Consider the following 27,638-nt stretch of genomic DNA (forward strand, 5'->3'; position numbering starts at 1 on the left):
ATAAGACCTCCACAGACAGAGGAGGGAAATGGAAGGACTGCGTAAAAGTGGTTAGAAGGATGGGTTGGAAATAAAAGCCTTACTGTTGTTTAGCACCACATTAAATGACACTCACATTCAAACACAGAGAACTGAAACATAAAGATTAAACAATTTAATGTTCCTTTCTTTGAAGGAGAAAAACAAACAGCCCTCTTGATTTTCACCCTGCTTGGCAAAACCCCTCCGTCTCTTCTCAGCTTCCAGTGTATATATTCTTTTGACCCACCTGAATACATAACCCCAAGTCCCAAAACAATTCTCTACGTATTTATTTTCAGTCTCTGCATAGATATATAGTTTCAAAGTACAGAGGGATCTGTTCAGAGAAAGAAAGTCCTAATCACTGATCTGGTCTTCCTGGCTTTATCTCTGTCTGCCTTCCTCTTTCTCTATCTCATTAAATCTTCATTCTGCCTCCCTGCCTCCTCATTTTGTCTGTATCCACTCCTCCGTCAGAACCAGAGGGAGTGGGACACCAGCAAGGCAGAAGCAAGAGAGGGAGGGTGGAGGAGAGAGAACGAGAGAATGCAAACAAATGCAGGCAGAGGAAGGATGGTTTGAGACCAGCAGAGGGGTTAATCAGTTTGATAGGCAGACAGACAGATCGAGGGAAATGCACAGGGTGCTCTGGGCTCGTGTTGTCATTGCCGCGCTGCTGTCGTTAGTGCAAACAGCCCTTCAGAGACATGCTGAGTGACAGACCACAGACAGGTGCACACAGTCAATAGTGGCCGCCCGCATCTCGCATCAGCATCACAACAACCCGCCGCTACCTGCAGCTGCTCGGGGGGAAGCATGTAAAAATACATGGGAGGTGGACACACACAAAGCATACTGAAGTGAGGCCGGCTTATTTGGCATGAGGCTCACAATTACTCTTGCCTGTGAAGAGAGGCACTCAGGCATGGCACAAACACAATACAACACACACAGACGCCTGCAGTAGTGTAATGGTTCAGTGAGGAGACAGACATCAGGCGGCTGTGGCAGAGATCAAATCGGCGAGTTTGCGTGAGAGGGGCTCGTTAGGGTCACCGTCGTTCTGCCTCACCACACCTCAGAGTTATACACAGATCTATAGACACACTATACATATGTATCTATGTAGTGCGTGTGGGGAATTCAGGGGAACGGTTGGATGAGTGTGTGTTTGTAACTTTATATTTTTCTATGTGGCGGTGTGGACAGAATCTTAAGTGAGCCGGAGTGAAACTGAAAGGTTAGAACAGCTCGAGAAATTGAATTGAGAAAGTTCAGTGCAGAGGATATGTAAAATAGAGTTTTGTTACTTCTCATAATTTCACAGAATCAGGGGGTCTGGAATCAAGTGCAGCCTACAGGAGTGTTCCAACTGTGCAGTGGATTCTGTTTCTATGCAATTAAAATCTAAATATGCTGTATTGTCACATATTGCTGGATCTCAGCGTCTGAGGTGAACGGACCCTGAATTAACTTTGATTTGAGGTGTGACAGCTTGCTGAGCATCGGACATGAGCTGACATTGTGTCACAACTGGATTCTTTCTGTGGATCATCTGTCTTCCCTTCAAGGCAAATGTATGTGCACAAGGAAGTCAGAGATCTGGGTTTGCTACAGAGCAGTCGGCTAAAAACTGATAAGGTTTTCTTGCTAAAAGACGATTCATCGAGGTAACTGCAGCTTAACCTGGGTCCATTATTCAGTCTCCCCACTAATAACATCAGTTTCTTCATCCATTACGGAGAAAGTTAACAAGGCATGGCTGTGGATGCGGAAATCATTTGCAGAGTTCATCAGCTGAATGCGCTGCATATCAACTACCCTCAGTTATTGATATGAGCTTTAAAAATTCTAAATTCACATGAAAACACACTAGTGTTCTTGTTGTACATCAGATGCTATATGACTGAGACGTGATTGGGTGTCTGCTGCATCGTCTCACCGTACTGAGTCACCAGAATTTGGGCCACGTTGCTGCCGGCTTCCACCAGGGTCCCCAGGAGGTTGAATGTGGGCTGGAAACCTTTCAGGCTGGGCTGGTCACTTAGCTGGACAAAGAACGCACACATTTAAAAATCAATAACAACAGACGCACAACTCTTTCTCTCTCTCTAGTTCTTTGTTTGGGTTCAGCTGCTCTTGTGTTATTTTCTTTGTTCGTTACACTTCATCAAACACCCACTCAAACGCAACAATCCCAACTGTTGATTGACATACTTTAGTTTGATAGGTTTCATTTAATTTCTGTTAAATAAATCAAGATTTCAGATTCTCTAGATGGATGCAATCGATCAAATCAGATACTATTTGAGTCCTAGTGAACATTTCTACCAGATTTGAAAGAAATCCCTCTGCTGCTGTGTTCCCAAGACCAAACACATGTCCAGTAAGGTCACAGCGACCTTGACCTTTAACAAAATACAAAAACTAATACAAAAGAGAACATTTCTGCTACAATTGAAGAAATTCCCCGAAGGCGTTCTTGCGATATTGTGTTGATAAGAACGAGATGGACAGACACGCTGACAGATGGAAAAGCAGAAAACATAATGCCTCTGGCCTCTGGCTCCTGCCGGTAAGGAGGCATGAAAATGTGCTTTCAAGGGAATTCATTATTTCTTGTTTACTATATGTTGACAACAAATGCTGCAACTACTTTAACCATCAACTCCAACACTCCTGTTTATTCTGCAGGGCCACTCACTTATTGAATTCACACTCTCTTTGTAAGAGCTCAGAGGACAAAGCTGCTTCTTTTTCCAGCTCTCAGTCATTAAATCTTCGTGGAGTCGATGGAGGGTTCTTTAAATACATTTCCCTTAGAATGGTCTAATTAGGCTCTTTTCTAGTAATGTAAATGAGACTTGTCGGCACCTGTACTTGGTCCTACACCTCTGTCATCATCAATATACAGAGCCCTACTGTTTACCACCTGCAGCATCAGCTGCTAAGGGAAGCTTTTCCACTACTCCCCCAGAGGTGTCACAACAGCAGCAAGAGGGGGGGGCACACGCTGTCTGTTTACTAAACAGCCCTCGGAGGATACGCTGCTAGTTACACAAGTGCCATTAAAATTTGAAGATGTTGAGTGTGTTCCCGTGCCTGTATGTGAGGATGGTGTCTCTCCATGTGTCTGTGAATGTCTCACCTGTTTGTCGATCTCGTCCAAAACAAAGCGAAATGACTCCTCGCTCTGGAGCTCTAACAGCAGCTGGACCAGCACTGACACACGCATCACAGACACACACATCAAACAGAAACACACACATAAGCATTCATTAAATAAACATCTGAGTTTAACACAGTTTCACACTTCTAGGAAAACCTCTGCAATCTCCTGAAAAGCAACACGACAGTCTGAGGTGCATATGAAATAAAAAATGATGAGTAATCAGTTTTTTAATTTTTGTTTCATTTAAGGATTTGTTGAGTCAATGTTATGACAGGGACATGTGTTTCTTACTGACAGTTACTGTGATAACATGTGTTGCTCTTCACAACTTCTTGGCCTCGTCCTGGTGTTGTTAATCTGTATGCTATCAACAGTTCATATTATTTATTAACATAACCACTGACGTCATCATCACAAGCACCAGGTCAATCCAGGTAAAACCACACATCTCATTTTGCTCACTAACTGCTTTGGCTACTTCATTGATTCTCAGAAAGCGTCTCCTCACACACATAGGGATATTAAGACTGCATTATTTATAGAGCTCAAATTTGGTTCACAGTATGTTCTTCCCATGCACATTAACTGTGCATGAATCAAAAACAGAGTCAGATTCAAAACACTGAACTAACTACTGCAGCAAAGTGATCCCTCAGGCATTTTAAAACAGCTACCATAAAATCATTCTGTCATTTGACGACTTGTTTGCTGGGAAGCCGACATAAAGAGAAGATAGAGACAAATCTGCACATAGCAGCATAGAGAAAAGTAAGTACTTCAGCTGTGCATGGCGCAGAAATGGAAGAATATCAGCATGAGAAAAGGAGGTCAAAGCCTTCAAAAAATGTAATTTTAGATAATGGTAGTTTGGAGTCAATGCAAAATTACCTTAGTTACCAGCAGCAACCATTATCCCAGTCACAAAGGGTGTGTGCGTGTGCAGGTCTCAGAAAACGACCGGGTGCATGTGTGTGCACTTTCAAATGTCTGCATCTTATATATTATCTGCCCAGAGAGTCTGTGCGTGTGAATGGAAGAATATGAGGAATGTCTTCACCTTGCTGAACTTTCTCCAGGGCGGTGACCTCCTCCACGGAGTGAAGCATCCCTGGGGACAGAACAAGAAGGACACGCTTAGATTTAAGCAGCAGGCTTCACAGACACATTGAAATGTACAGAGGTGCCATGGAGGTATAATAAGAAAAATTAGGTTACAATACTGATACAGGAAAAGGGGGCGAGCAGTAGGGGTGTGGCAGCTTCAGAGGATGCAAGGTACAGACACATTAAATGGGGAGGGATTTAAGTTGTGGAGCTTTGAGCTTTAACTGATCCTAAAGAGTCCTAAAACTACAGTGTGTGAAACAGCTGTGTGAGAGTCACAGATGTTACATAGTCGGTGTGTTGGATGAGATTTAGACAAAGCGAGTTCCCTGCAAGCATGTAAACAAGTATAATGTGTAGTGGGGGGATACAAGCGATATTTTAAATTGGATTACGCTGCAGCTGAGTTCAGAACAACATCCCACAAGCACTTTAACGGCTCTTTTAATGTTTTGTCATATTTGGCCAGAGTCTTTACAGACAAAGCGTTTTACCCCATATTCGCTCATTGCACTAATTTGATTAGAAGTAAAATTGTATTGGCCCAACTACTTAATGCAGCAATAACGTAGAGAAATTCATCAAGTGACGGGAAAGTATCGGCAATGTCCTCTAATGATGCCAAACCACAACAAACGCACTGTGGAATAATCACAGCAGCGGTGGAGAATGAGTTCTGTACTGATTCATTCCCTGCGTAATGGCTTAATGTGATGAGTTTTATATAAAGACTTTTTCTAACTGTGCCATCGGCAGCGTATTCAAATGCATACATAACAAGCACAAAGAATAATAGCCAATTCCTCCCAAAGGCTTTCAATTTATGTTTCAATTGAATTCCCCTTCTATTCTATTTCTAGACTTATTTCGGTTTTATTTGACAGTCGCTGACATTTTGTGACAGAGTTCCACAACTTTACTGTAGCTTCTTCAAACATAAGATTATTACTGATAACTTTTATAGAGAAAAGCATTTAAACACAAACAAAACATGTCCATATGACTATAATCCACACGAATGATTTAAGTGGGTCGGTTATTATACTAAACTATAGAAAGGCAACACAAATTCACCTCAGATGTAATGAAGCTGTCATAAAAACAAAGTGTGCTACCCAGTAACTAATGAAGGCCCAAATATCAGTTAAGTCCTACCATGATAATGCCCATTACATGGAGGAAACAGTACATTTCTTTGTTATTCATCGGAATCTTTTTTCTATTGTTTTGATAAACTAGAATTACATTTAATATTGTGAACAACCCTGCAGCTTAGGCTACTGCTCAGGTAAAGTGATAAGACCTATCTGTCGATCTCTGACCTGGCAGAACAGCAAGGTTCCAAGAATGAGGTAGAGATCCAAGAAGACGGAAACACAAGCCACTGAAAGGTCAAGGGTCAGATGGAGAATCTGTGTTTCCTGTGTTTCCTGCAGATGCTTCTTGATTTCTAACTAATAACTGGTTCTCACCCATTAGAGAGGCTGTGAAACGCATCAGGACTCGCTGGTCCTGCTGCAGCAGCTCCCTCATGGCCCCTGGAGAACACTTCAGCACCTCAGTGATACCAGACAGGGCGAAGGACTTCCTCACTGACTGGACAACACAGACACACAAAGAGAGAGAGTTTAAATAAAACCAGTACAAACAAGTGACTGGGAGAGGACGTGTTAGTGGACAACAATCATATTTAGCTTAACATTCACCATCTGGCCAAATGAACATAGTGGAGTGATACACTTATATGTCAATAAGACGAGCCGGGCTCTTACTGCCGTGTCGTCACTCTCGATCATCTCCATGACACAGGCCACACAGACCAGCAGCGCCCCCCCCTCTGCGGTCTGCAGGCTGCGGCTCCATTTGGGATCGTGTCTGAAGTGGATCTTGTCATGGACGATTTCCCTGCTCGTCATTTCTGTCCCGTCACCTGAAGGAAGGAAACGCACAACGTGGCTGATCAACACATGTTGAAAACTTACACAGGTGAAAAACAAGCTAGCTAGCTAGCTTGCTACTGTCACAACATCACATGGAAGCAGTTTGTTTGTTAGCTCGCTAATTAGCCGCTGATTAGCAACTTACCTGTCCTGCTTTAGAAAAGTTATGATGACACCATCAGCTACGATATTTCAATTTAATTTACTTAATTTGTTTGATGGATAAATTTATGAAGATCAAAATCACATGAGTGATGCAAAATGGCGCCATTAGCCTACAATCCCCCTTTTCAATCAAAACTTTATTGAACACTTTTGTTTTGACAGAATGTACAAAAAAATATATCTTGAGGGGTTAGGTAATGATATATGTAGGCCTACATGCTGTATATTTTTTTTACATAATTTGAAAGTGATAAAGATGGTGCATTCAGTCTTTGTTCTGTGGACCTCTTCAGATTAAAAGGTTAATTAAAGAGCTAAACTGAATGAGGAGGAATGTGAAGTTGTTTCCAAGCCGTCAGGAAAGATTCAGAGAATATGAGACTTTTTTATTTTCTTCTCAATGGTTTTTTCTTCCACTGCAGAGTTCATTTATTTATGCAACAGTAAAGTGGAGCAACAGTTCAAGGGTAAAGCTCGTTATCTCACATTTCAGCCAAATGTTTATATAATTCACGTCCAAATAAAGTATCAGCACCAGTTTATACTCTCTAATGAACGTCAGGGGTGAATAATAAGCTGTGAGTGTGCGGTGGGATGCATGAGTTTGTTTTGCAGTATCATTTACTGTGAAAGCCACGATTCGGTTATCGCCATGACAACAAAAGCCTCTCGGCAACTGAGAGACAGTCTAATGATACGAGTGTGGGGGCGAGTATCAGCCACGACCAACATGTCAATGTATCATCTCTCTGTGCTTAAACACAGTTCTGTGCAGATCAAAGCTGCGCACGACATGAAACGAAGCTCGGTGTGAGTGTGTGTGGTGCAGTGTGTGTATGAGTGTGTGCATGAGTGTTTGCATGAGTGTGTGCACGAGGCTAAACTCTCATAGTTCTTCAGTGTGTGACATGAGTTGCCTTTGACAAAACGGCTGTGCTCCAGCAAACCTATTCAAGGCGCAGTGCACTATGCGTGTGCAGGAAGTGGTCAAAGGCTTGTTGGGCTGACAGAGAAGAGAGGCAGACCCCTGACAGCAAGGGGGAAGATAATAGCTTCTAAAGTCTCCATTTGCACTTGGACAGGAGCTAAATCCATCAGACTGTGCTGGTTTATTGGCCCCTGAGACAGAGAGAGAGAGAGAGAGAGAGAGGAACCGACAGACAGAGAGACAGACAGAGAGCCCTCCTCAGAGCTCAGGTGGGAGCCGATGCATATATCTGTCAGCTTTATTTGACAAGCGTTTCACACAGATAACTCTTCAGGGGCCAGAGCAGCACATAGAGAAATGGATTCAGCTTCGGCCCGAGCACAAGCGGAGACGACTTAATAAACCGTAACATGCAAACATTTTCCACTCCATTGCTGGCCCACTGATTTCCTGCCATTTCACTGCATATATCTTAAAGCACCTGAGTGTCCGTCCCTACACAGTGCACTAACACACACACACACACACAGACACACACACACACACACACACACACAGAGACACACACAGACCCCGAACAGTTCAACAACAAACTTTAAAACCTCTAAACCACACATGTTCATCACCGTGACCTTTTAACCGTCCCCATGTAAACACAGAGCAAGAAGGAACCAAAAGCAAGGGGAAGGGAAATAAGAATATAAAAGTTATCCAATAAAGTACACATGCATACTTTTATTGTTCCGTAATTCTTTTTTATGTTTTTTCATGTATTTTTAGGTTTTTTATGTATTTTTACTTTTGTTTTTATTTGTGACGCACTTTTTAACAATGTTTAGAGATGTGCTATATAAATAAAGATATTATAGATATTAATAGGATTGTAAATTCCTTCTGAGATATTACAGAACTGAATATACAACAGTAGTATTAGTAGTATAGTATGTATATAAAAACAAGTATTAAGTTGTAATAAATAAAAACAACATGTCTACAGTAACTAAGGTTTCACAAGTTTCCAAGAAGAAGAAGAGAAAAGTAGGAAGAGGGCGGGACAAGGTACGTGCGAGCGCGTTCATGCATGTGCGTGCACGTACACATACGCGCGTGTGTGTGTGTGTGTGTGTGTGTGTGTGTGTGTGTGTGTGTGTGGAGGCAGTGAGTCTCTGGTGCTGCGTTCAGGTGCGTTTCACCCTCAGAGGTGAACACTCCTGAACTCGGGACGATGGATTAAATCCGATCTCAGGTTTTGATCTCTGACAGAAAACAACATCGAGGGAAAGTGACGGTAAGAAAAGAAGGAAAGTTTCACTCAGTATTTGACTTTTCAGGGCGAAGTTTTATTTCCATTTAACCTGGTTTTACTTCATTGTATTTTCACTCGGTCTTAGTTTATGTTAGTTTATTATTTGTTAAGGATTTTATGACGTAACGGTATTCACATAGCATTCCTCAGGACTACAATGATTCAATTTGTTCCAGGATGTGTTGTATCTTGTTTCTCACTTTTGAGTTGTGTTAGTTTGTTGTGTGTGTGATGCTAAATCATGCTCTTGTTGGTTTAATGTAGAAAGAGCATCTATGATAATCTGTTTTTTAATTGCTTTAATTTATTTAACTGCAGATACAAGTAGGTTATATTTTCCATAATCCTTCACACATATGGATGTACTGCATTATTTCCTGGTGCATTCTTAGAATTACTCATCAGATGTTTCCAGGCACAATTTATGAGAAGTAGCATTTAGCAGTGATAAAAAAAACCTTCACCACAGTGTGAGATACTGACGTGCAACAAAAACCACAGTGAATCAATGAGTCTATTCATATATCAGCTCAGTTTCTTTTTAATTGTCCACATCACCGCCCTGCTCTCGTGGTTGTTATTCACTCAGCTGCAAACCCTTCTCCTCTCAGGTGTTTTGCCTTGTCACCTTCTTGTGTTGCCTCAAAAAAAAAGCTAAACACTGAAGCTGATCTCCTCTTTTCAAATGTCTCGTCAGCACTTTCCACGACTGATGTAAGACATAACAAACAAACAGGGCATAACTGCACCAATAACACGGGCTGGTATTACCCCCCATATCCCAGCATCCCCCCTATAGACAGACACATGCACTCTGCAGGCCTCTGAGTCACACAGTGAGGTAGCATGTGCAGTGGTAATGTGTCACTTGTGAGATGTGGCGTCATTGTGGCCGGAGACATCTCATTGTGTCCTCAGATGGCACCAGCAGCCAGGGGACTATTCAGTCTCACTCAGGGACAGGGCACCACTCAGGGTCCGGACTGGACTTGATAGAGGGAGGAAATTCTGAAAAAGCCCCCGAAATTTGAGGCGATCCACTTTCCCCTTTGGATTGGAAAGAGGTGACGAAACAGAGAGATGATAGAGTTTTATTATCCTGGGTTGTGAAAAAGATGCTCTTCAGATGTGAATGCTTGGGGTGTCTGTTCTGAAGGGCTGTGAAAAGAGAGTGGGAATGAGAAGGAAGACAAAACATGAGAGAGGACACTTGTTGTCTTTGTTAAGGAGACTAAAAACTGTTCCACATTGATACGCTTCACGTGTTGAATAGGAAAAATTGTGAAATGTGAATTATCACAGCAGTGAAAATGCAATGGAATAGTAGTTGTGAGAATGTCTTTTTTATTCATTATATGAAGAGATGCCATTTATTTGACTTTGCTACATGAGAAAGTTTATGTGGGGTTGTTGGCTCTGTGGCACGGAGAGATTCCATTCAGAGCAAATAAAAACCTGGGCCACATCATAGAAAAGTAGAGAAAAGGAACAAAAGGCAAACTAGTAAATGCTTCAAGGCGTTTTTTCATCTTGCAACTTTTATCCATTTATCCACCCACACAGCAGCTCCCCATGTACTCGTCCTTCAAGTCAGTTTGCTTTTAATGTAGAATAATTGGTGTGAGTCTGACTGTATATTTTGTGCTTTTTTATTTCCTTCATTCTACCTCTCGTTTCATTTTCACTCCTCTAGACTTGTAATGACTTTCACCTTTTTCCACCACCCTCCAGTCTTCTCATCTCGTCTTCCCTCTCCAGTCCTTCTTTCCATGAACTAACAATCCGTCACACCTTCAACTAGTTCTTCATTCTCTCCAGCGTTTCTCCATTGTCCTCTTCTTCCTCTCCTCTCCTCTCCTCTTCCTCTTCTGTCATGTCTGTATCCATGAGGAACCACCCACAGCGGCGGCGCTCTCTGGGTCCCGTCTCACCTAAACGTTTATACAGAAACCTGTCCGTCAGACTGAGGGGTGGAGAGTCATCTGTTGCCGGGGAAGTGGACAAACTAAAGCTCAGCAAGTCTGCAGACGCTGTAAGATATATTTTAATTTTAATTTTGAGGGGAGGTGCAGTGTCTGAAAGGAAATGTCATGTCCTCTTGACTGGGTTTTCATTATGGCTGAAATATAAAGTATTAATGTTATATCCCAGGCGATGCTTTGATTCATGATTTGATTTATGGTTATATGTCCTAATTACTGTCTCAACCACTCCCTCCTCCTTTGGAAAGTAAACCTCCTTCCTCTCCGGTAAAATAAATCTATGAACCCTCTCTTTCTATCTGTCTCCCTCACCCTGCCGTGTCCTCCACTCTCTCTCTCTTGCTCCCTCCTGCTCCCCATAAGTACACAACCCTTTGGGAGGCCGTGGAGAACGAGGACACTTTGGCTGTACAAAGCCTGCTATCCAGAGACCACATCAGCAATGGAGGAAGAGGAGGAGTAGCAGCAAGCCTGTGGGAGAGGGGAGAGAGGAAAGAAAGGGACTGGGAGAGAGAGCGGGTGAAGGGGGTGAACAGGATGAGCGAGCAGGGCCTGGTGCCTCTGGACGTAGCGGCCCTCACGCACAACTCCCCTCTGCTCCATGTGCTGACAAAGGGCGGCGCAAGGCATAACCCCGTTTGTAAGTCTTATAAAATACCAAAAGTAACCAAAACTTCTGTTGTTGAATGATGTCACAAGTCCTTGTTCAATGCAAATCATATTCAGATCTTTTTTTTCCTCTCAGTGTGCCGGCCGGCCGAGTGGGCAATTAAGCTGGACTCTCTGGTGGCACTGGCAGGTAAACGGGTGGAGGAGCGTAAGAAGGAGTTGGTGAGGAGGACCAGCACCGGGCCTCAGGCGCAGGCGGACATCCAGAGACACATCCGCCTCTGGAGCCTCCGGCTGCAGCTGTACTGCCGCATGAGAGAGAATTTCCAGAACACAGGTCAGTGGTGTTGGGTCAGCTGGTGGAGTTTCTGGAACCCGGGGCTTCAGACACAAACTTGGTTGTTTTCTTTCTGTCAACACACAGTGATACAAACATTTTCTGTCCTCCTCGAACTCTGTCTCAACAAGTTAGAGCTATTATTTTTCTAAAGTCCTGCATCACTGCTGACAAAACCCGCAGTCATCAGGTATTCAGCCCAACGACTTTCTTAAGTTTCAGTGACTTCTCGACTGAACTCCTCGGTGGCTTCTCGAAAGTCTCACTTCACCTCTTTTCACCTCATTCAAAATTCAGCATACTGCCTTGCTTCAACCTTTCTAAACTCTTCCAGGCCCGATACACCTCCTCCACCAGCTGCCTGTGGCTACACACATTGAATAGCTTGTTGTAAGTGTATATACACAGTCACACACACACGCACACAAACACAAACAAGTAAAAATCCCCCTCTGCCTCCAAGAAGAGGTTTGATGCAACCTCTGTTCAGCTGTAAAAAGCTCAACAGGGTGTTTCCAGTAGTAAATATCCCATTAATTATCATCAATAATATTATAACCATCCAAGGTAGATTTACCAGATTGTGAAACGATGTTAGCCGCTGCATAGAGACCGTAAGAAACACTACACTACCCATAATCCTCAGTGCAATAGCAACATTTGCTGTTACCATGGAAATGTTTACACGAACAATCATGTTTGCCACGATCAGACCCAGTCATCGCTTTGCGTTACGAAAGAGCAACCAGGATTTCCCATGATAACGAAGCCGGTACCACGCTCCATTGGGCCTCTAGGTTTCCCTGCTCCAACCGGCTCAACTCATCTCTCCATTGGTTCAAACCCATGTTTTGTTTTGTTTTATTATGTGATAATGTCCCCCTCTGCACTTACTCTAATTGCTCCGTATAAACATCTCTGCTTTGCTCTTATTTCATTTCTGGATAATGCACTTCCAGTTTTCTTCCCTGACTGCTTTATGATGACAGCGTTAATGTTGAGAGGCGGCTGAGCACAATAGCTGAATGGCTGTTCACCATTAATTACTTTAACGACCAATATAAACGTGTCATCTGTCAGATCTGTGTGAGGGCAACTATTTAATAATCAAATAACAACAGCGGTTGCCGCTGTTTGAATCAGGCAGAGTTCATCTGCTGCACAGTTGTCGGCGGTTGATAGTTGATACAATTCATCACCGCTCAGTTTGAACTCTGCTCTGTCTTCTACATGTCTCACCCAGAGCTCCCCGGCCCCCCCACTCACGTGTCCATCGTGGTGACCAGCACGTCCTCCTTGTTTGTGACCATCAAGGAGCCGGAGGGTGACACTATGGGGCTCATCACACGCTACAGAGGTAGGTGATTGATAACAAGAGTTTTGATTTACAATGGAGGGATAGATAAATGGCTGCATTGAGCTTGAAAGAAAACTACCAGAGAACAACCCAACCTGACCCAGGCCCCCCCCAGACATGTGCATTGCTAAGAAATCCAATAATTTCAAAATTTGAGTCTGAACATGGTCCCGATCGAGTTAAGCCGGAGAATAATCTGTCCGTGTGTTCACAGTGGAGTGGAGCACCTCAGACAGCTTCAAACGTATCCTGTGCTCAGCCCAAGTTACAGAGACCAAGAATCCCTCCTATAGTGTCAAGGGACTCATAGCGGTAAGTCACGCAGTACACAAACACACACACACACACACACACACACACACACACACACACACACACACACACACACAGGAAAGCAAACAGCAGGGCATCCACAGATTCTAGCTGCAAACACACAAACACACACACAGATATACAAACGTATATTTAAATAGTTTGGTGACATGTAATTATACACACACACACAGGATAGCTCACACACTGTATTTATCTCTCCAATCATCATCCATTGTGCTGAACCACTGAGAACACTTGTCCCTCTCAACTTAACCAGATGAATTCATAATGAGAGCAGTGTGTGATTTGCTTTGTCCCGGGAACGGAGGATTCATAAGGTTAATGCATGGTAATAATTTGGCGGTCTGGTGCTTCTCTAAATGCAGGGAGTGCATTACTTTGTAAGAGTGAGTGCCTACAATGTGAAAGGATGGGGTCCGCCTCAGTGCTCCGCTCCAGCCAGCGCTGCCCCCTCCAGTGAGTATACTGAACTGCAAACTTGGATGAATGAGTTTCCACCGAGAAGGGGCTCCGTTCTTTCTTCTCTTTGTCCCTGTGTCATGAAATCATTTGTGATGTGATTCCACTCATGGCTGCTAGATAAATAAATTATTAAAGGTGGCTTTGTGAGTCATTGGGCCTTGTATCCATGACACTCAGAGTCAGAATTCAGCTCATAATCTTTCTTGCTTGGCAACTTTTGAAATTGTAATTTCATTTATATAGCACATTTTATTTACAGAAACTCACAAACAAACAAGAAAATAAATATACAGTTTATATAGAAAAGCAGATGTAAAGGTGTATACTAAATGTCAGCCCCTCTTTTTTATTGCATTACTTTCCTCTTTATACTGTGATTTGCTGAAAGACATGTCGCATGATATTCTTGAATTTGAGATAAAGACAAAAAACGTTAAAATAAGTGCAAACATTAGTCAGAATTGAGGCACAGTAGTGATATAAGTGATGTTCTGCATGTTGCACTCAGTTAAAATAACCTAAATCTAACTGGAAATTCATGTTAAAGCAGACAGTCTCTTGGATAAATAAAGAGTCAGCACTCGCCTGCGGACGAGTTCTTAATGTATTGGATGGTTATGACTAATTGAAAAGATGATGAAAGTAATGGTTTTTCTCTTGCTTCCCCTGCAGGTTGGAGGGAGTGCACCGGTGTGAAGTCACAGTTCAGAAACCACGAGGGTCTAGTGAGGAAACTGCTGGAAGATGCCAGAGAGCCACAATACAGAGGATACTGCATAGGTAACACTGGGTCCTCAGATTATAAAGATCACTTATATCTAGGTTCTGACTTTATACCGTAAACATTCATATTTGTTATTGTTGTAGTTTTACACTATTTGCTGTCAGTGTAGTATCACTGAATACAACAATCTTAGTTTGTGTATTTAAATCTATTACACTTCTCTGTGCACTTTGCCAATATCTCAAGTTTCTAAAGGAAAATGCATGAAAATATAAAAGTCAGATGAGCTTCAAAGTGTGAATTGACGCAAGTATTATCACCGCACCAGTGTGTTTTGTCCTTGTTTTGTCTGTACATGAATAAATGAATACACTGAAATGTCAGAAAACATAATGAATATCAGGAACATTGCAGCATATTTGTTGTGATATTCCTTATATGCTAATTGTATGGCAGTTTACTGTACAGAGCTTTATATACATGTTCTCCATGTGTCAGCTCTTCGCACTCCAGAGAGAAAACCTTTTCACCGCCCTCACCCAGTCAAAGAGTTTGCAGTGAATCTATTTTGGCAGATTAAGTGATTCTCCTCCCATGTGATCCTCCTCTCCTTCTCTCCACAGAGAGCTCGAAGCCCCAGAGTCCCAGCAAGCGTCTGTCTGTGTCTCGAGGCATCAAACAACTCTTCCAGTCTGCCACCAAGTTTGTTCGCCTCCTACAAAGGTAGCGCTCCATCTGTCTTACCTGCCCAAATGTGCCGGGAGGGTTTGGGGGATTAGGGCATTAAGTGTGATGTGATTACAGCAGGAAAGTGAGTCCCAGCTTCGAATCTGTTCAGCTTATTGAAGAAAGAGCAGAGGTGGCATTGAAGTTGCTGCAGCCGCAAGATTGATGATGATGATGAGTCGCAAGTGACAGGTCAAGACTGAACTGTCACTTACTCTCAGTGGAGAACACTTAGCACGTCACAGTAGATAAATGGGACGGCTCTGACGGAGGAGACGGGAGCGCAGCTGTTATAGAGAGAAACTACAGCAATGCTTTAAATCAAGAATAAGTTAATAAGACACACGTGGAACTAATGAAGATAGGAAAGGTAATCAATATAGGTTAGAAACCAGACAATAAAAGAAAGACCATATTCAAAATCAAAGTACAGACATGAGCAGAAATGAGTCCAAAAAACATAAATTAGAAGTCCAAAAAGTCTTTATTCAGAATATGGAATTACCTAATTAATTTGTCTGTTGATGATTTTATTTCATCTGTGTGTTTGGTCTCTTCTCATTTTGATCGGTATAGGGGCGTGTACTTGGCAACTGTGTTCTACCACAAGGAAAACATCCTGGTGACGGCTGAAGATCAAATCCCACTGGTGGAGATCCAGTGTTGCTCCTCCTCCATCACACAGGACTTCCTGTGGTTTGCTAAGGTGAACTCTTTGTGTTATCTACTCAGTCGTTTTGTTATTTGAATTGCAGTTTAAAAATGATGTTAACTGTACATTTCCTCTTGCAGTTGTCCTGTGCCTGGCAACAAGTGCCCTGGCTCCGGCAGGCTCTGTTCTCTGCACACTCCTCCCCCTCCTCCCTCCTCCAGAACAGGCACAACATTTTAAGAGCCGTTTCCCAGCTGCAGGTAGGAAGTTAAGCGGCTTACTCGGCACGATAAGAATTATTACAATGGGTTAATTGCTTTTTTAATTACCTCTTTACATCACTTCGTCTACTCTCCCGACCGCTGCCTCTATCTCCGGCTGCGAACCTGTGCCCCCCACAACATCAGATTCACTGCATTAATCCCTGATATCCTCATTTCTATTCATTCATTTCATCCTCATGCTTCTGTTTCACCTCCTCACACCACCTATCTCTACCCTCAGTCTTCACTGGGAACGATGGACCTGGGCCAGGTGCACTACGAACCAGTGAAAGACCGGCAGGGCAACGTACTCCTGGTGACTCTGAAGGAGTTCCCGAGTCTTCCCAGGTGAGACTGAGCCTTTTGTTTCATTATGTTAATCCCTCAGCTTTTATTCCCTCCACATAGAGCCCATGAGAATTCTAACTCTAACTCTAACTCCCCTCCCAGTCCTCCCGACCCTCCGCTCCACTGGATGCCCTTGACCCGTCTGGAAAAGAACCGCAGCAGAACTCCCCTCCTGCCTGAGCCCACCGCCATGGACATGCTCTTCGAACAGCTCAGGGTGAAGCTGGATATTTTATTTGTGTTTGTGTATGTGTGTAAAACGAGAGCAGAAGAATATATTGAACACTCAATTCACTTTGTCTGAGTGTTTTCGCCACTATATTATTCAGATATGTTTTTGCACAACTCAATCAACCCCAGACATGCACTGGAATTAATGAACCCACAACAAAACAAAACGAGATGAGATGAAGGAAACAGAAAGGCCTCTCAACACTACATCAGAATAATGTATTTTCAAATCAGTAACAACATGTTTCTTTCTGTTGTGCAGGAGAAGCTGTCCCTCCACAGGCACAGCATCCAGTGGGCCCAGCCGGGTCTGTACGTGGGCATCCTGAAACTGTGCAGCTCGGTAGAACAGATCCGGGTCCTGGTGCCTCAGAGGCTGCCCAATCTGCTCTGCCACACGCGAGTCCGACACAACGCCCACGTGTCCAGGTAACACCAGCACTGCTGATCCCATCCGAAGACCTCTGGTGCAAATCATACTTTTATCATTGACTTGGTTCTCCAAAGCAAACTGTACCAGGGGTGTAGAAAAACTCACATGCTTTAAAAAGGATAGTTTAAAGTAAGTAGTTGTGAAATTACAAAGGAAGACAGCAGCCCCCACTCGCATGATAAAGGCTCAGTGTGTAGGATTTAGTGACTTCTAGTGGTGAAGTGGTATGTGGCAGCTGAACACCCCTCCCCTCACCCTCCCCTTCCAAACATGAGAGAGAACCTGTGGAAGACTCAAAAGGTGTTTAGTTTGTCCAGTTTGGGCTACTGTAAAAATCATGGAGGCCTCCATAGAGAGGACCCGCTCCAGATGTAAAACTATAGTATTTAAATATAAAAGGTATTTTCTATGGTGAAGAAAACAACAATTTTTACAATTGAATATGAATTTTACCCTTTCACCTAAATCTCACACTGGACCTTAAACATGTGAAAATGTGATGAATAATACACAAGTTAATGGGCCCCAATGTGAAGAATACAGATGTTTTCTACCTTGATCGTCTCACGAGTCACCTTTGGTCTTTTCATACTGATGTTTAATTCGCTGCATTGTTGTGCGACAGAGACGAGTGGGCGTGGCTTCAGAGTCATGTTTACACCACGACCAGTGGCAGCAACCAGAACCTGTTCAGCGGCGACGACGAGAGCCTAATGGAGAACAGTGGACTGGTGGAGTTTGTGAGGTCCCTGAGAGCAGCCATCACTCATCTCCTGACCAAACTCAACATCCCCCTCTACAGGGTGAGACTCCTCTCAAGCAGCCGCCTTCTACACGCTCCTTTATGCCGGCATGTTGATATACCGTTGTGCCGTGTCCCCCACAGGCCTACCAGTACGGCGTGTTCACTCGCGAGCTGCTGGAGTTTGGAGAAAAACTGTCCGTGCTGCTGCTGCTGCCTCCAAGTGAGGACTTCAGCTCCAGTTACTGGCCCCTGATGGGCACCAAGGAGCCCGGCCTCACCATGCCTCTGCAGATCTTTGAGCTCGGTGGGACAATCGACCACGGTCCATAGATGGAAGTTTTCTTTGACTCGTTTTCTCTCCTTTTTGATTTGGAGATTTCTCTTTCTTTTTCATCCCCAGTTCACTTCTGGACGTACGAACGCGACTTCCTGTCCCAGTACTGCCAGGTCTGGGTGAGGCTGGAGCTGGACACACATCTGGCCCAGCAGGCTCTGCGGGAGGCGCTGGACACCAAGGAGGTGCAGGAGGCCCGAGAGCGGCTCAACCGCATCACCGAGCTTGCACATGTGAGATCATGAAAGTGTATATAGCCTCAATGAGGGAGTTTAATAAGAGATAAGGCTTTAACTACGTTTGACCAATCACTGAGGCCAACCAATAGATTAAATAACCTGTGTCTTTTTGCTTTGTCAGCGTCTGGATGTGGTGTGGAGGGACGCCCGCTGGATCATGGACTGTCTTCAGTGCGTTCGGTCCAAGCAGTGGGTGGGGGCGGTGCCTCTGGGTCTGGTGATGGGCGGAGACCCACCGCCACGTCCTGATGGTGAAGACGAGGAGGAGAGTTTGACCGTCAGACTGACGTGGCCCAATCGGATGCAAGTACAGAGAGCCAATACAGGTACGATGATGATGTGGGTGTAGATAAGTCTTTTATAAGACTAGTGTAGAATATTCATATTCCAGCACCACGTTAGAGACTGAGGCTGGAAACAGTGAAATCATATAATCTCTTGCTGCGTTAGACTGTGGAGACAAACTCCAGAGAATGTTTGTGTGAATGTTTGACCTTGACCTGAATGATGCTATAAATCCAAGACTAAGACTTTTTTCCTGTTTCCCTTTCAGAGAGTTTAGTCAGTTCAATTCAACCAAACCTCGTCACTGCTGAAGTTTCCCCTCCAGCAGGAATCACGGTTGCTACTGAAGGGTTTGCCAAACTGGCGTCAATGGAGGGCGTGGCAAAGGGAGGTTACCCTGTGGACATCACCGGCCAATCAACTGCGGACTTGACCAACATTGGCCCGTCTGAAATATGTGCAACCACTTTAATCGAGTCTGGACTGGAGCCTGGTGCCGTCGCACAGATGGACGTAGGCTTCACGGTTCTGGACGCGCAGGAGGCCTACAACAATGAACAGGACTTTCCTTCCAGCATCACTGAGGTAATCCGGCCGATGGAGATGTCGGAGTTAGTGGACATCCTGCCAACACTGAGTCTCATCGAGGAGGAGACCTCCAGTGGTCCGCCCACACCATCAGTCATGGACGTGCTGCAGAGCTTTGGGCTGGGGATCGATGAAAACAACACGTTGATCGACTTGGGGAACTCCGGCTTGATCAGCGGAGCCGGGACTCTCTCCGAACACAACCTGCACTGTAACAACAGCAGCGGGGGTGAGGCCCACGGTGAGGACGTGGCGTCACAAGAACAGGATGCGTCGGCTTCTCGCGGCGTGTCCAGAGCCACCGGTGGTGACTTTCCAGTGAGAAACCAAGTGGAGTGGGACAGACCCTCCAACAGCTCGTCCTGATATCGACTCAACCAACAACTACTTTGAACTTGTGTCCTTTTGAAATGACAGTGAGCTGCGCGCCACTGGTTGGTAGAGAAAATAGAGTTTTAGGTTTGGAAATTGCTTGGATCAGTTCCAGTTTATCTGGATTTCTAAGGCCCCTTTAGGCTACATCCATACTACAACGTTTTCCTGTGAAAACTCTGCTGCAGTTACACCTGGCGTCCACACTACTCCGGAGTTTTAGAGCCGCTCAAAAAGAGAAGTTTGGAAACACTGCTGGCGCCTTTTTAGTTTAAAAACTCAAGGGCTGCATCAGAGTCTGGACGAGCAGAAACAGAGATGTTCGGAGAAAGAAGTTGTAGACATAACTTGCTGATTGGGTCTTTTCATTCACTCCATCCACACTACTATTATGAATAAAACGTGGTAGTATGGTTGTTGCCGTAATGAAAGTGGAATTTACTTGATCATCATCATCGCCTTCCTATAGCTCAGCAGAGGTTTTCTTTTACTAATTCGTTAACACTTTTTTTTACACCCTCTTTGAAAACAGTTTCTCATGCAAAGACCAAAAATCTCCCTTTTCACCTGTGCTAGATAAAAGTAAAACATCTGTTCACAGGTGTATGCATCTCTGATTGAACTGTGTGAGGCTCTTTTGCAGAAGTCTTCAGTCACTCTTCATCCACCTGTTTTAAAAGATGCCACGTCTATGCTGCTCTTTGAGAACATGGAACAAAATGCATTAATGCAGCACCAAAGCTATATTCCAAGTCCACAATAGTCTAACTTACATCATATATACAGTGACTTGTCTTAATAATGGATCCTTAACAGGGATTCAGTGGCCTCCAGGGGTCTTCAGAGGTACTGCCAAATTACTGTCTAAACATTAGAAAAACTAACTTTGCTTGTAAAGGCAGAAACTGGTCAGTTATATTAAATAGTAATATTTAAATTTAGATTTTGTTTTTACTTTGCATGTAGTAGAGGGTCCCCCTGGCCTGAAAGACGTTGTGGACTTGAGGTCTAGATGCTCAAAGACATGGACACACGATGACCTGCAGACAAGATTCAAATAAATAAAACTTATTCAGAAAAAATCTCTGTTTTTATTGTTTTCAAGAGATGCTCTCGAAACTGTGTAAAACCTGCAGGTGCAGAACAGCAGGGTCACATCTCAAGTTATATCATACATCTCTTCACTGTGATGGTGAAACATGTAACAGACACACAAAAGAAGTCTGAACTTCTTCATGTTGATGTTTTGTATTTTGTTGTTCACTGTGTAACTATTGATTGAAGTGAAATTGTGATGTTTGATATTTGCTTTTGTCGCAGGTGTGGACAGCTTGTGTTTCTCTGTGTTTTAAACGTCTGGAAAAAGGGACGAGTGGACAAAAGTGTTGAAGCAATTGAGAAAAAATTGTTACAGGAGGAAAATCCAAGTGTATCTATAGAGACAACCTCATCTAACGCTTCGTCACAGCTGATCTGAAAATGGAAAGTGAAAAGAGAAAAACGCTGTTACTCGACTTATAATAATAATATATGTGGTTTGAACTTCTCTGGACCTGTAGCTGATCGTTTCTAATGTCAGACTTAAGTTCTAGTGGCAGTTCTATCACATGACAATCCATCACACTCACTACAGCGTAAGGGGGGGGGGGGGCACGTTACAGATTTTTGGGGCTAGTAATAAAAAACAACTCAAAGATGAAACACTGTGATTGTGATTTGTTTGACTTCCGTGAGTTTTTAATTGTTAATTGATTTTTTTAAATCCTGCTCATTAAACAGTGGCACACACAGAGTTAGATTATACCGCCCTCCAGTGGTCAGACTAGAAACTGCAACAGCCAATTCTGTTTTCTTATAGCAGGACGTATATTTCACCTACGTGAGATTATCAGAACTCGCAGTGAAAAGATGAGTGCCCAGTTAGTCACTGGTGCAGAAACCAGTCTCCTCTAATCAATAACTTCTTTGGAGTTGTAGTTTTTAGGTTTTTGTTTTGGAGGCGGAGTGGAGCATCTCTCTCTCCTCACAGGACTGCGACAGATGCGTAGCTGCTTCTAGCGGTTTGGTGAAAATAGATGAAAAAAAAGATAATTCAAAGGAAAGGTGCATCTGAAAACCCACGAGGTATTTTATAGTCTTCGAATCGGCGTCAGGACGAAGGTTGTTTTTTTTAAATCAAAGCTCGTCTGCTGGGATGTCGTCATCTGGAAATGCTGCGTCACATGAAGGTATGTGGATTTACTGTCATCACTGTCATTAAGACTGGACTGTAAATGATGACAAGTATTTAAAAAATACATCATACAAACCAAACAGCATGTAGTCCTTAAAATGTCAAATAAATAAAAATAGCCCAAATAACAAATATAATAATAATCATTGAAAATGTACTTATATAAATATTTACAACTGAAATCTAATCCCTAAATCCAAGTGACAACTGATCAACATGTAAAGATAAAGGCTGACTTGAGATATCGTGTTCAAGAGGCTGAGTATATGTTGTGTGAGGTCACAGTGACCTGGACTTTGACCTTTGATCACCCAAATACAAATCAGTTAAACCGTGAGACTAAGTGAACATTTGTCACATTGACCTTTGACCACCAACATCTAATCAGTTCATCCCTGAGTCCAAAAGAACATCTGTACAAAATTTGAAGAAATTCCCTCATGACATTCTTGAAATGGCCGGATAACCTGATAACGTCCGAGCACTGTCTGTCCCCAGAGGCATAAGCACATCATCCATGCTATAACCAAAACAATGATTATTATTATTTGCCCCACAGTCTGTGCAGCATCATCCCCAGCACCAGAGGCCGAACCCCTGAGGCTCGTCCTGCTGGGGAGGACGGGGAGAGGCCGGAGTTCCTCGGGCAACACCATCCTGGGCAGGTCGGCGTTCTGGGCCAACGTGTCCCCCTCTTCTGTGACCTCACAATGCAAGAAGGAGACTGGGACAGTGCACGGGCGCAGCGTGTCTGTGATCGACACCCCGGGGTTCCTCCACACCCGGCTCCCCCCTCAGGAGGTCATGGCGGAGGTGGGGCGCTCTGTCCTCCTGTCCTCTCCAGGGCCTCATGCCTTCTTAGTAACCCTGCAGCCCTGCAGGTTCACAAAAGAGGAGAGGGACACCCTGGAGTGGATCAAGGCTGCGTTTGGTCCTGAGGTCTGCAGGTTCACCGTGGTGCTGTTCACCGGGGGGGACCAGCTGCAGGGAAGACACACCGGAGACTTCCTGAAGGAGAGCAAGGAGCTGCTGGAGTTTGTCAGCAGCTGCCGTGGAGGGTATCATGTCTTCGATAACAGGGACAAGACAACAGAGTCACCACAGGTGGAGCAGCTGCTGAAGAAGGTGGACAAGATGGTGGAGGACAATGGAGGCGGTTGCTACAGCAACGGGATGTTTAGGGAGGCAGAGAAGGTGATCAAGGACGCACGAGAGAGGATTCTGGGAGGACAACTACTGGGGTCTCCTCAGAAGTTTGCGGAGGTCAAAGAGGAGCAGGGACTAGAGTTAGAGAGGAGGAGGAGGAGGGAGGAGGAAGAGGCGAGGAAGAGGGAGGAGGAAGAGGCCAGGAAGAGGGAGGAGGGACTTTTCTGGTGCGAGCTGGTGACTGCGGTGGGGAAGGGAGCTGCAGAGGGGGCAGGAATCATGGGGGAGGACGAGGGGAAAGGGAAGGTCGTGAAGAAGGTGAAGGTGATGGAGAGGGCAGCGGCTCTGGCAGCGTCGCCGCTCTCCATCACCTCTGCTGCCAAGGTGGTGGGGGGGGCCGTGAGGGAGGGAAGCAAGGTGTTGTACAAGCACCGGAAAACGTTCCTGCACTGAAGGAAACTGGACTGCATTCACATGTGGGGGGGTTATGGTCTTTATTCAACAACTCACTCATTCCACTGGGTGTCATACATCGGATTTGTCTTTAGAACGGATGCACCAGCACTTTCAGCTCACACTGCCAATGCATGTGTGTGTGTGTCTGTGTGTGTGTTGAGGGAGTTTACAGAAAGGTAAACATCCTGGTGAGTTTAAGTCTAAAGAGCAACACCACACCCTTTAGTTGACTGAAGTCATGTGTTGTAATAAAATAAATGTCATAGCAATTGTGTGCAATTCGCCTCTGTGTCAGTAACACGCTCTACAGACATTTTACAGAAATTGAAAACGCTTTGATGCCCGTTTTTTACCCTCAACACAACAGGACAGTCAAAGACTCGAGAAGGACAAAAACATTTGTTTCACTAAAGCGTCTCAGCAGCTGTTGGTTCCATCTTTGGTTCCATTGAGGAATAATTACAAAAGAATTAAGCCCTTTTTTCTCCCATGAAGAAACTTTACATGTTTGATACAAAAATACAACGATGACAAAAGAGGAAACAGTCAAAGTTAACATAGTTGGCAATAGGAAAAATGATGCTTGCACATCATGGTTAGTAAATAGTGTGTAATCACATAATCAAAGAGGAAGACACTTTATGGACGATTACAGGGTCCACATTTACAAATACGATAATATGTGTAATTACTGCAAATCCTCAGGAAAGACCAGTGGTGTCTAGAAGTGTTTGGGAACTCTCCAACAGGAAAAACTGGATCTGTAGCTACACTGTGTGGAAACTAAAGATCCACGTAATGTGAATCTGAGAGCTGTACAAAAAGGCTACCACAACTTTCAGGCACATTATTTTGTGGATTATCTCTCTGCAGCTAAAGAGGGGAAACTAAAGACCGACACACGGTTTACATAGTGTTACTCTTCTCAGGGACACAGCTCAGGTGTCACATTTCCATCTTACAAAAACAAACAAAAGATACATTGCTAAGTTATAAACACACACACTCGCAAAACGCACAGTCGCAAACACAAACTACGAGTCGGACAGAAATTCAATTTCAAGAGTTGCAAAACTTGTTTTGGTCTAGAGAATCAGGGCAGACCTTTAGTCCCAATATTGAAAAACACGTGTACAGTTAAATGGCTGTGTCGAAACGCGGCGCCGTCGCAGGCACAGATCGGTGGCTCGCCGCAGACTTTGGCTTTAAATCGGCATCGGGAGGCTCATCTTCCCTTTTCCTCGAAGTACTGCGCGCAGGGTGGGGGGGGGCAGAAAGAGAGGACAAACCAGTTAGGATTAAAAAAGTGGAACTCTTCCTCTATGTGCTCGGTTTAACAGTTGAAATAACACCCAACACTATTCACACTCATCTCTTTATCTACTTTGTAGAATGAAATATGACTTCCTCAACTGGACAATCAGGATTAATAACTTAACAGCTCACAATAGACAGACAATGCTATTCACACATTATAACTCATTAATCAACTTTTACAAGTACATTGACAGTCCAGGGGTGATTTATTCTTAATATCTTAAATTAATCAAAGGTCAGGCAATAAAACATAACAACAGAAATTCAGGTAAAAGCTTCTAGATTCCTATCACTGATCTGAAGGGACCACAGCCACAAGCCTCCACAAAAAGTCAAAAGTGTTTATACTAAATAATTAACATTTATATATCTACTGACCTCTTGTGACGTAAAGGTAGAAGAAGTCGCAGTAGAAGATGGTCTGCACGACGCCGGACACCACCGCAATCTGGTCGATGAAGCCCTCCGTGTGGTAGCGCCACACCCAGTTGGCGATGTAGAGGGCTCGATAGAGGCCCAGGAAGAACAGGTAGTGGGTGGTGATGGACTCCGCCTCGCCAGTTTTGGTGATCATGAAGAGCTGTGGCATGATGGCCACCGCCTCCAGGAAGATGGAGAAGGTCCAGAGGATCTGGGTGGAGGCAGCAGGAGGGAGACACGTGAGTTTCACTGTAATCGATCTTTCAGTGGAGGCATTATGAATAAAATGAAGACATAACTGTTGATTCAGCAGAGTGATTGTTTACCTCCATTGGGGTGAAGGCGTAGTTCTCCAAGAAGGACAGTCCGATGACGGGCACCAACAGGAACTCGATGCGGAACGTGTCATTCTCCGCGTCGAACGTGTTCCTGAAGCGCATGTAGATCAGGTACACGGTGGCGTAGGACATCGCCAGGAACACCACCTGAGACCCGGGGCCACATGGAGGAAGCCACAGTGAAACAGTGAAGCCGACACATGCAGACATATTCAGGTTCTTAGAGTCAGCAACTAACTTGTAAACTTTAAATTGAAACCGTGTGTGTGTGTGTGTATGCAACAAAGGAAAGAGTTGCAGTTATCGAGGTGACTTCTGTTTTTTTTTAGCTGCTGACATAAGAATTTCTCACTTTACTGTCTCCTAAACTCTTTGTTCCCCGTCGGGATCCTGTAGATCAATGACTCAGGTTACCCAGCGATCTGAGTGTTCAACAGTTTAATCTTTTATCTCAAGGTTACCATGGTGATTTACCTCAGTAAGAAGTGAGCCAACTGAACACTCTGACTTAAGCCTGAAGCTACCCTGATAACCACAAATCCTGCTTCATAGCACAAGCTGGTGGTGAGAGTCACACACAGAACAAATCTATGTTTTCCCCGGGGTTGTTTTAGGGACAGGAAACGTGTGTGTGTGTGTGTGTGTGTGTGTGTGTGTGTTTAACTGTGTGTTTGAGATCTCCACACTTACCTTCATGACAGTGTTGTAAGGAGAAATGAAGACAGTCAGTAGGTCGAGGTACCTGGTGGTGAAAACCAGAGCAAACAGCACCTGGGACTTCCCGGAGATGCCTAAAGATAAAGAAAAGAGATTATCCATCACAACACAACCTCTGCAGATGACATGAATCTTTCACTGCTGGTTTCTGGATTGAATCAGAGCAGAAAGCAGCTGAGATGCAGACTGAGTTTGTTTTAAGATGAAGTCTGATGTGTAGAAGCTGGAGCAGGCAGCAGATCGCCTGGTTAACTTTGCCACGTCGCTTCCACTCCTGCAGAACTTCTACAGATCGTGCAAACACCAAACAACACACACATCTGCAGCAGGTGTGTAACGTGCATAGTGTGTCACATGTGCACATGTGTAATGTGATGCAAATCCCAGTGATACCAGTAGTGTAACAGAGGAGTGGGGGGTGCTGCTGTGGTGTGTGAGGCTACCTGCACAGGACCTGGACTTCCATATCTTCAGGAGCAGGAGGATGATGGCCACCAGGTGCGACGTGTCACCCGCCAGACGGAAGACGTTCATGTTGTTTACGTTGTACTTCAACAACAACAACAACCAGAAAAAGAGTCTGGATACAACAACAACAACAACAACAGGCCTGACACGTCCCCAGGAGTTAGGGCAAAGTTAGTTAGCCTCCACAGAAACCAGGCCAGCTAACAGGCTAGCAGGACTTCCGGTTCGTCCAGCAGCGAACACGTCGATCCTCTGGAAGATAAAGTGAGAGACGGTGGAGGTTCGGAGGTTTCTGGACTGAGAGGCAGCAGGAGGTGCAGAGGAGAGGAGATCCAGAGGAGGTGACGTGGCTGACAGCTCACACAGCAGGAGCTAGCATCAAGCTTACCCGGATCCGGCATGCGCGCTGTGGTTCCGGCTCTAGTTTTTCAAAGTAAAACTCGCGCCTGGTCGTTACGTGCACTTGCATTTGTGGGTTTACCTCCACGCGTCTTTCTGTAAATGTGCGTGAGTCCCAGGTGAGCTCCATGCGTGTTTAGTGCCAAAAACAAGTCATAGAGGGGTTTTGTTAAATTGTGATATTGTTGTATTTTGAAAAGCAAAATCCCTGCGTGTCCGCCGCTGCTTGATCTTTTTCCGGTTAACTTCAGTCATCTTCAATAAGCTGATGGTAACAGCAGGTGGCGCTAGACTGCAGGCAAAAAGCAATTAGAAGACGTTTTCAACAGGAGGTACTTTATTCTATCTATCTATCTATCTATCTATCTATCTATCTATCTATCTATCTATCTATCTATCTATCTATCTATCTATCTATCTATCTATCTATCTATCTATCTATCTATCTATCTATCTATCTATCTATCTATCTATCTATCTATCTA

The 27,638-nt window shown here is 44.2% G+C and overlaps 4 protein-coding genes across 4 annotated transcripts in view; 2 read left to right on the forward strand and 2 right to left on the reverse strand.

Annotated features, from left to right (window-relative positions):
• Positions 1–6,213, reverse strand: part of LOC133023497 (meiosis inhibitor protein 1) — a 33,290-nt gene extending 27,077 nt beyond the window's left edge. The window contains 5 exon segments of the mRNA XM_061090547.1: positions 1,964–2,069; positions 3,170–3,243; positions 4,251–4,301; positions 5,770–5,893; positions 6,064–6,213. Of these exon segments, the coding sequence (XP_060946530.1) occupies positions 1,964–2,069; positions 3,170–3,243; positions 4,251–4,301; positions 5,770–5,893; positions 6,064–6,213 (505 nt within the window).
• Positions 6,214–10,359: 4,146 nt separating this feature from the next.
• On the forward strand, positions 10,360–19,912 carry LOC133023502 (ankyrin repeat and fibronectin type-III domain-containing protein 1-like). Its single transcript, XM_061090557.1, has 18 exons — positions 10,360–10,668; positions 10,982–11,258; positions 11,364–11,564; positions 12,808–12,921; positions 13,136–13,233; positions 13,623–13,713; positions 14,392–14,499; positions 15,067–15,166; positions 15,746–15,875; positions 15,962–16,081; positions 16,326–16,432; positions 16,535–16,649; positions 16,926–17,092; positions 17,722–17,899; positions 17,983–18,145; positions 18,242–18,408; positions 18,536–18,740; positions 18,968–19,912. Exons 1-18 carry the CDS (start codon positions 10,510–10,512, stop codon positions 19,651–19,653), a joined length of 3,186 nt encoding a protein of 1,061 aa, XP_060946540.1. The 5' UTR covers positions 10,360–10,509; the 3' UTR covers positions 19,654–19,912.
• Positions 19,913–21,853: 1,941 nt separating this feature from the next.
• Positions 21,854–23,491, forward strand: LOC133023534 (GTPase IMAP family member 9-like). Its single transcript, XM_061090601.1, has 2 exons — positions 21,854–21,887; positions 22,452–23,491. Exons 1-2 carry the CDS (start codon positions 21,854–21,856, stop codon positions 23,489–23,491), a joined length of 1,074 nt encoding a protein of 357 aa, XP_060946584.1.
• Positions 23,492–23,515: 24 nt separating this feature from the next.
• On the reverse strand, positions 23,516–27,146 carry LOC133023545 (ER lumen protein-retaining receptor 3). The gene is made up of 5 exons (XM_061090610.1): positions 26,730–27,146; positions 26,260–26,360; positions 25,558–25,716; positions 25,190–25,442; positions 23,516–24,743 (listed from the first exon to the last, which is right to left on the reverse strand). The coding sequence occupies exons 1-5, from the start codon at positions 26,818–26,820 to the stop codon at positions 24,700–24,702; spliced, it is 648 nt and encodes a 215-aa protein (XP_060946593.1). The 5' UTR covers positions 26,821–27,146; the 3' UTR covers positions 23,516–24,699.
• Positions 27,147–27,638: the final 492 nt, after the last annotated feature.

Source organism: Limanda limanda, chromosome 17 (genome assembly GCF_963576545.1).
Source record: "Limanda limanda chromosome 17, fLimLim1.1, whole genome shotgun sequence".
NCBI lineage: Eukaryota > Metazoa > Chordata > Actinopteri > Pleuronectiformes > Pleuronectidae > Limanda > Limanda limanda.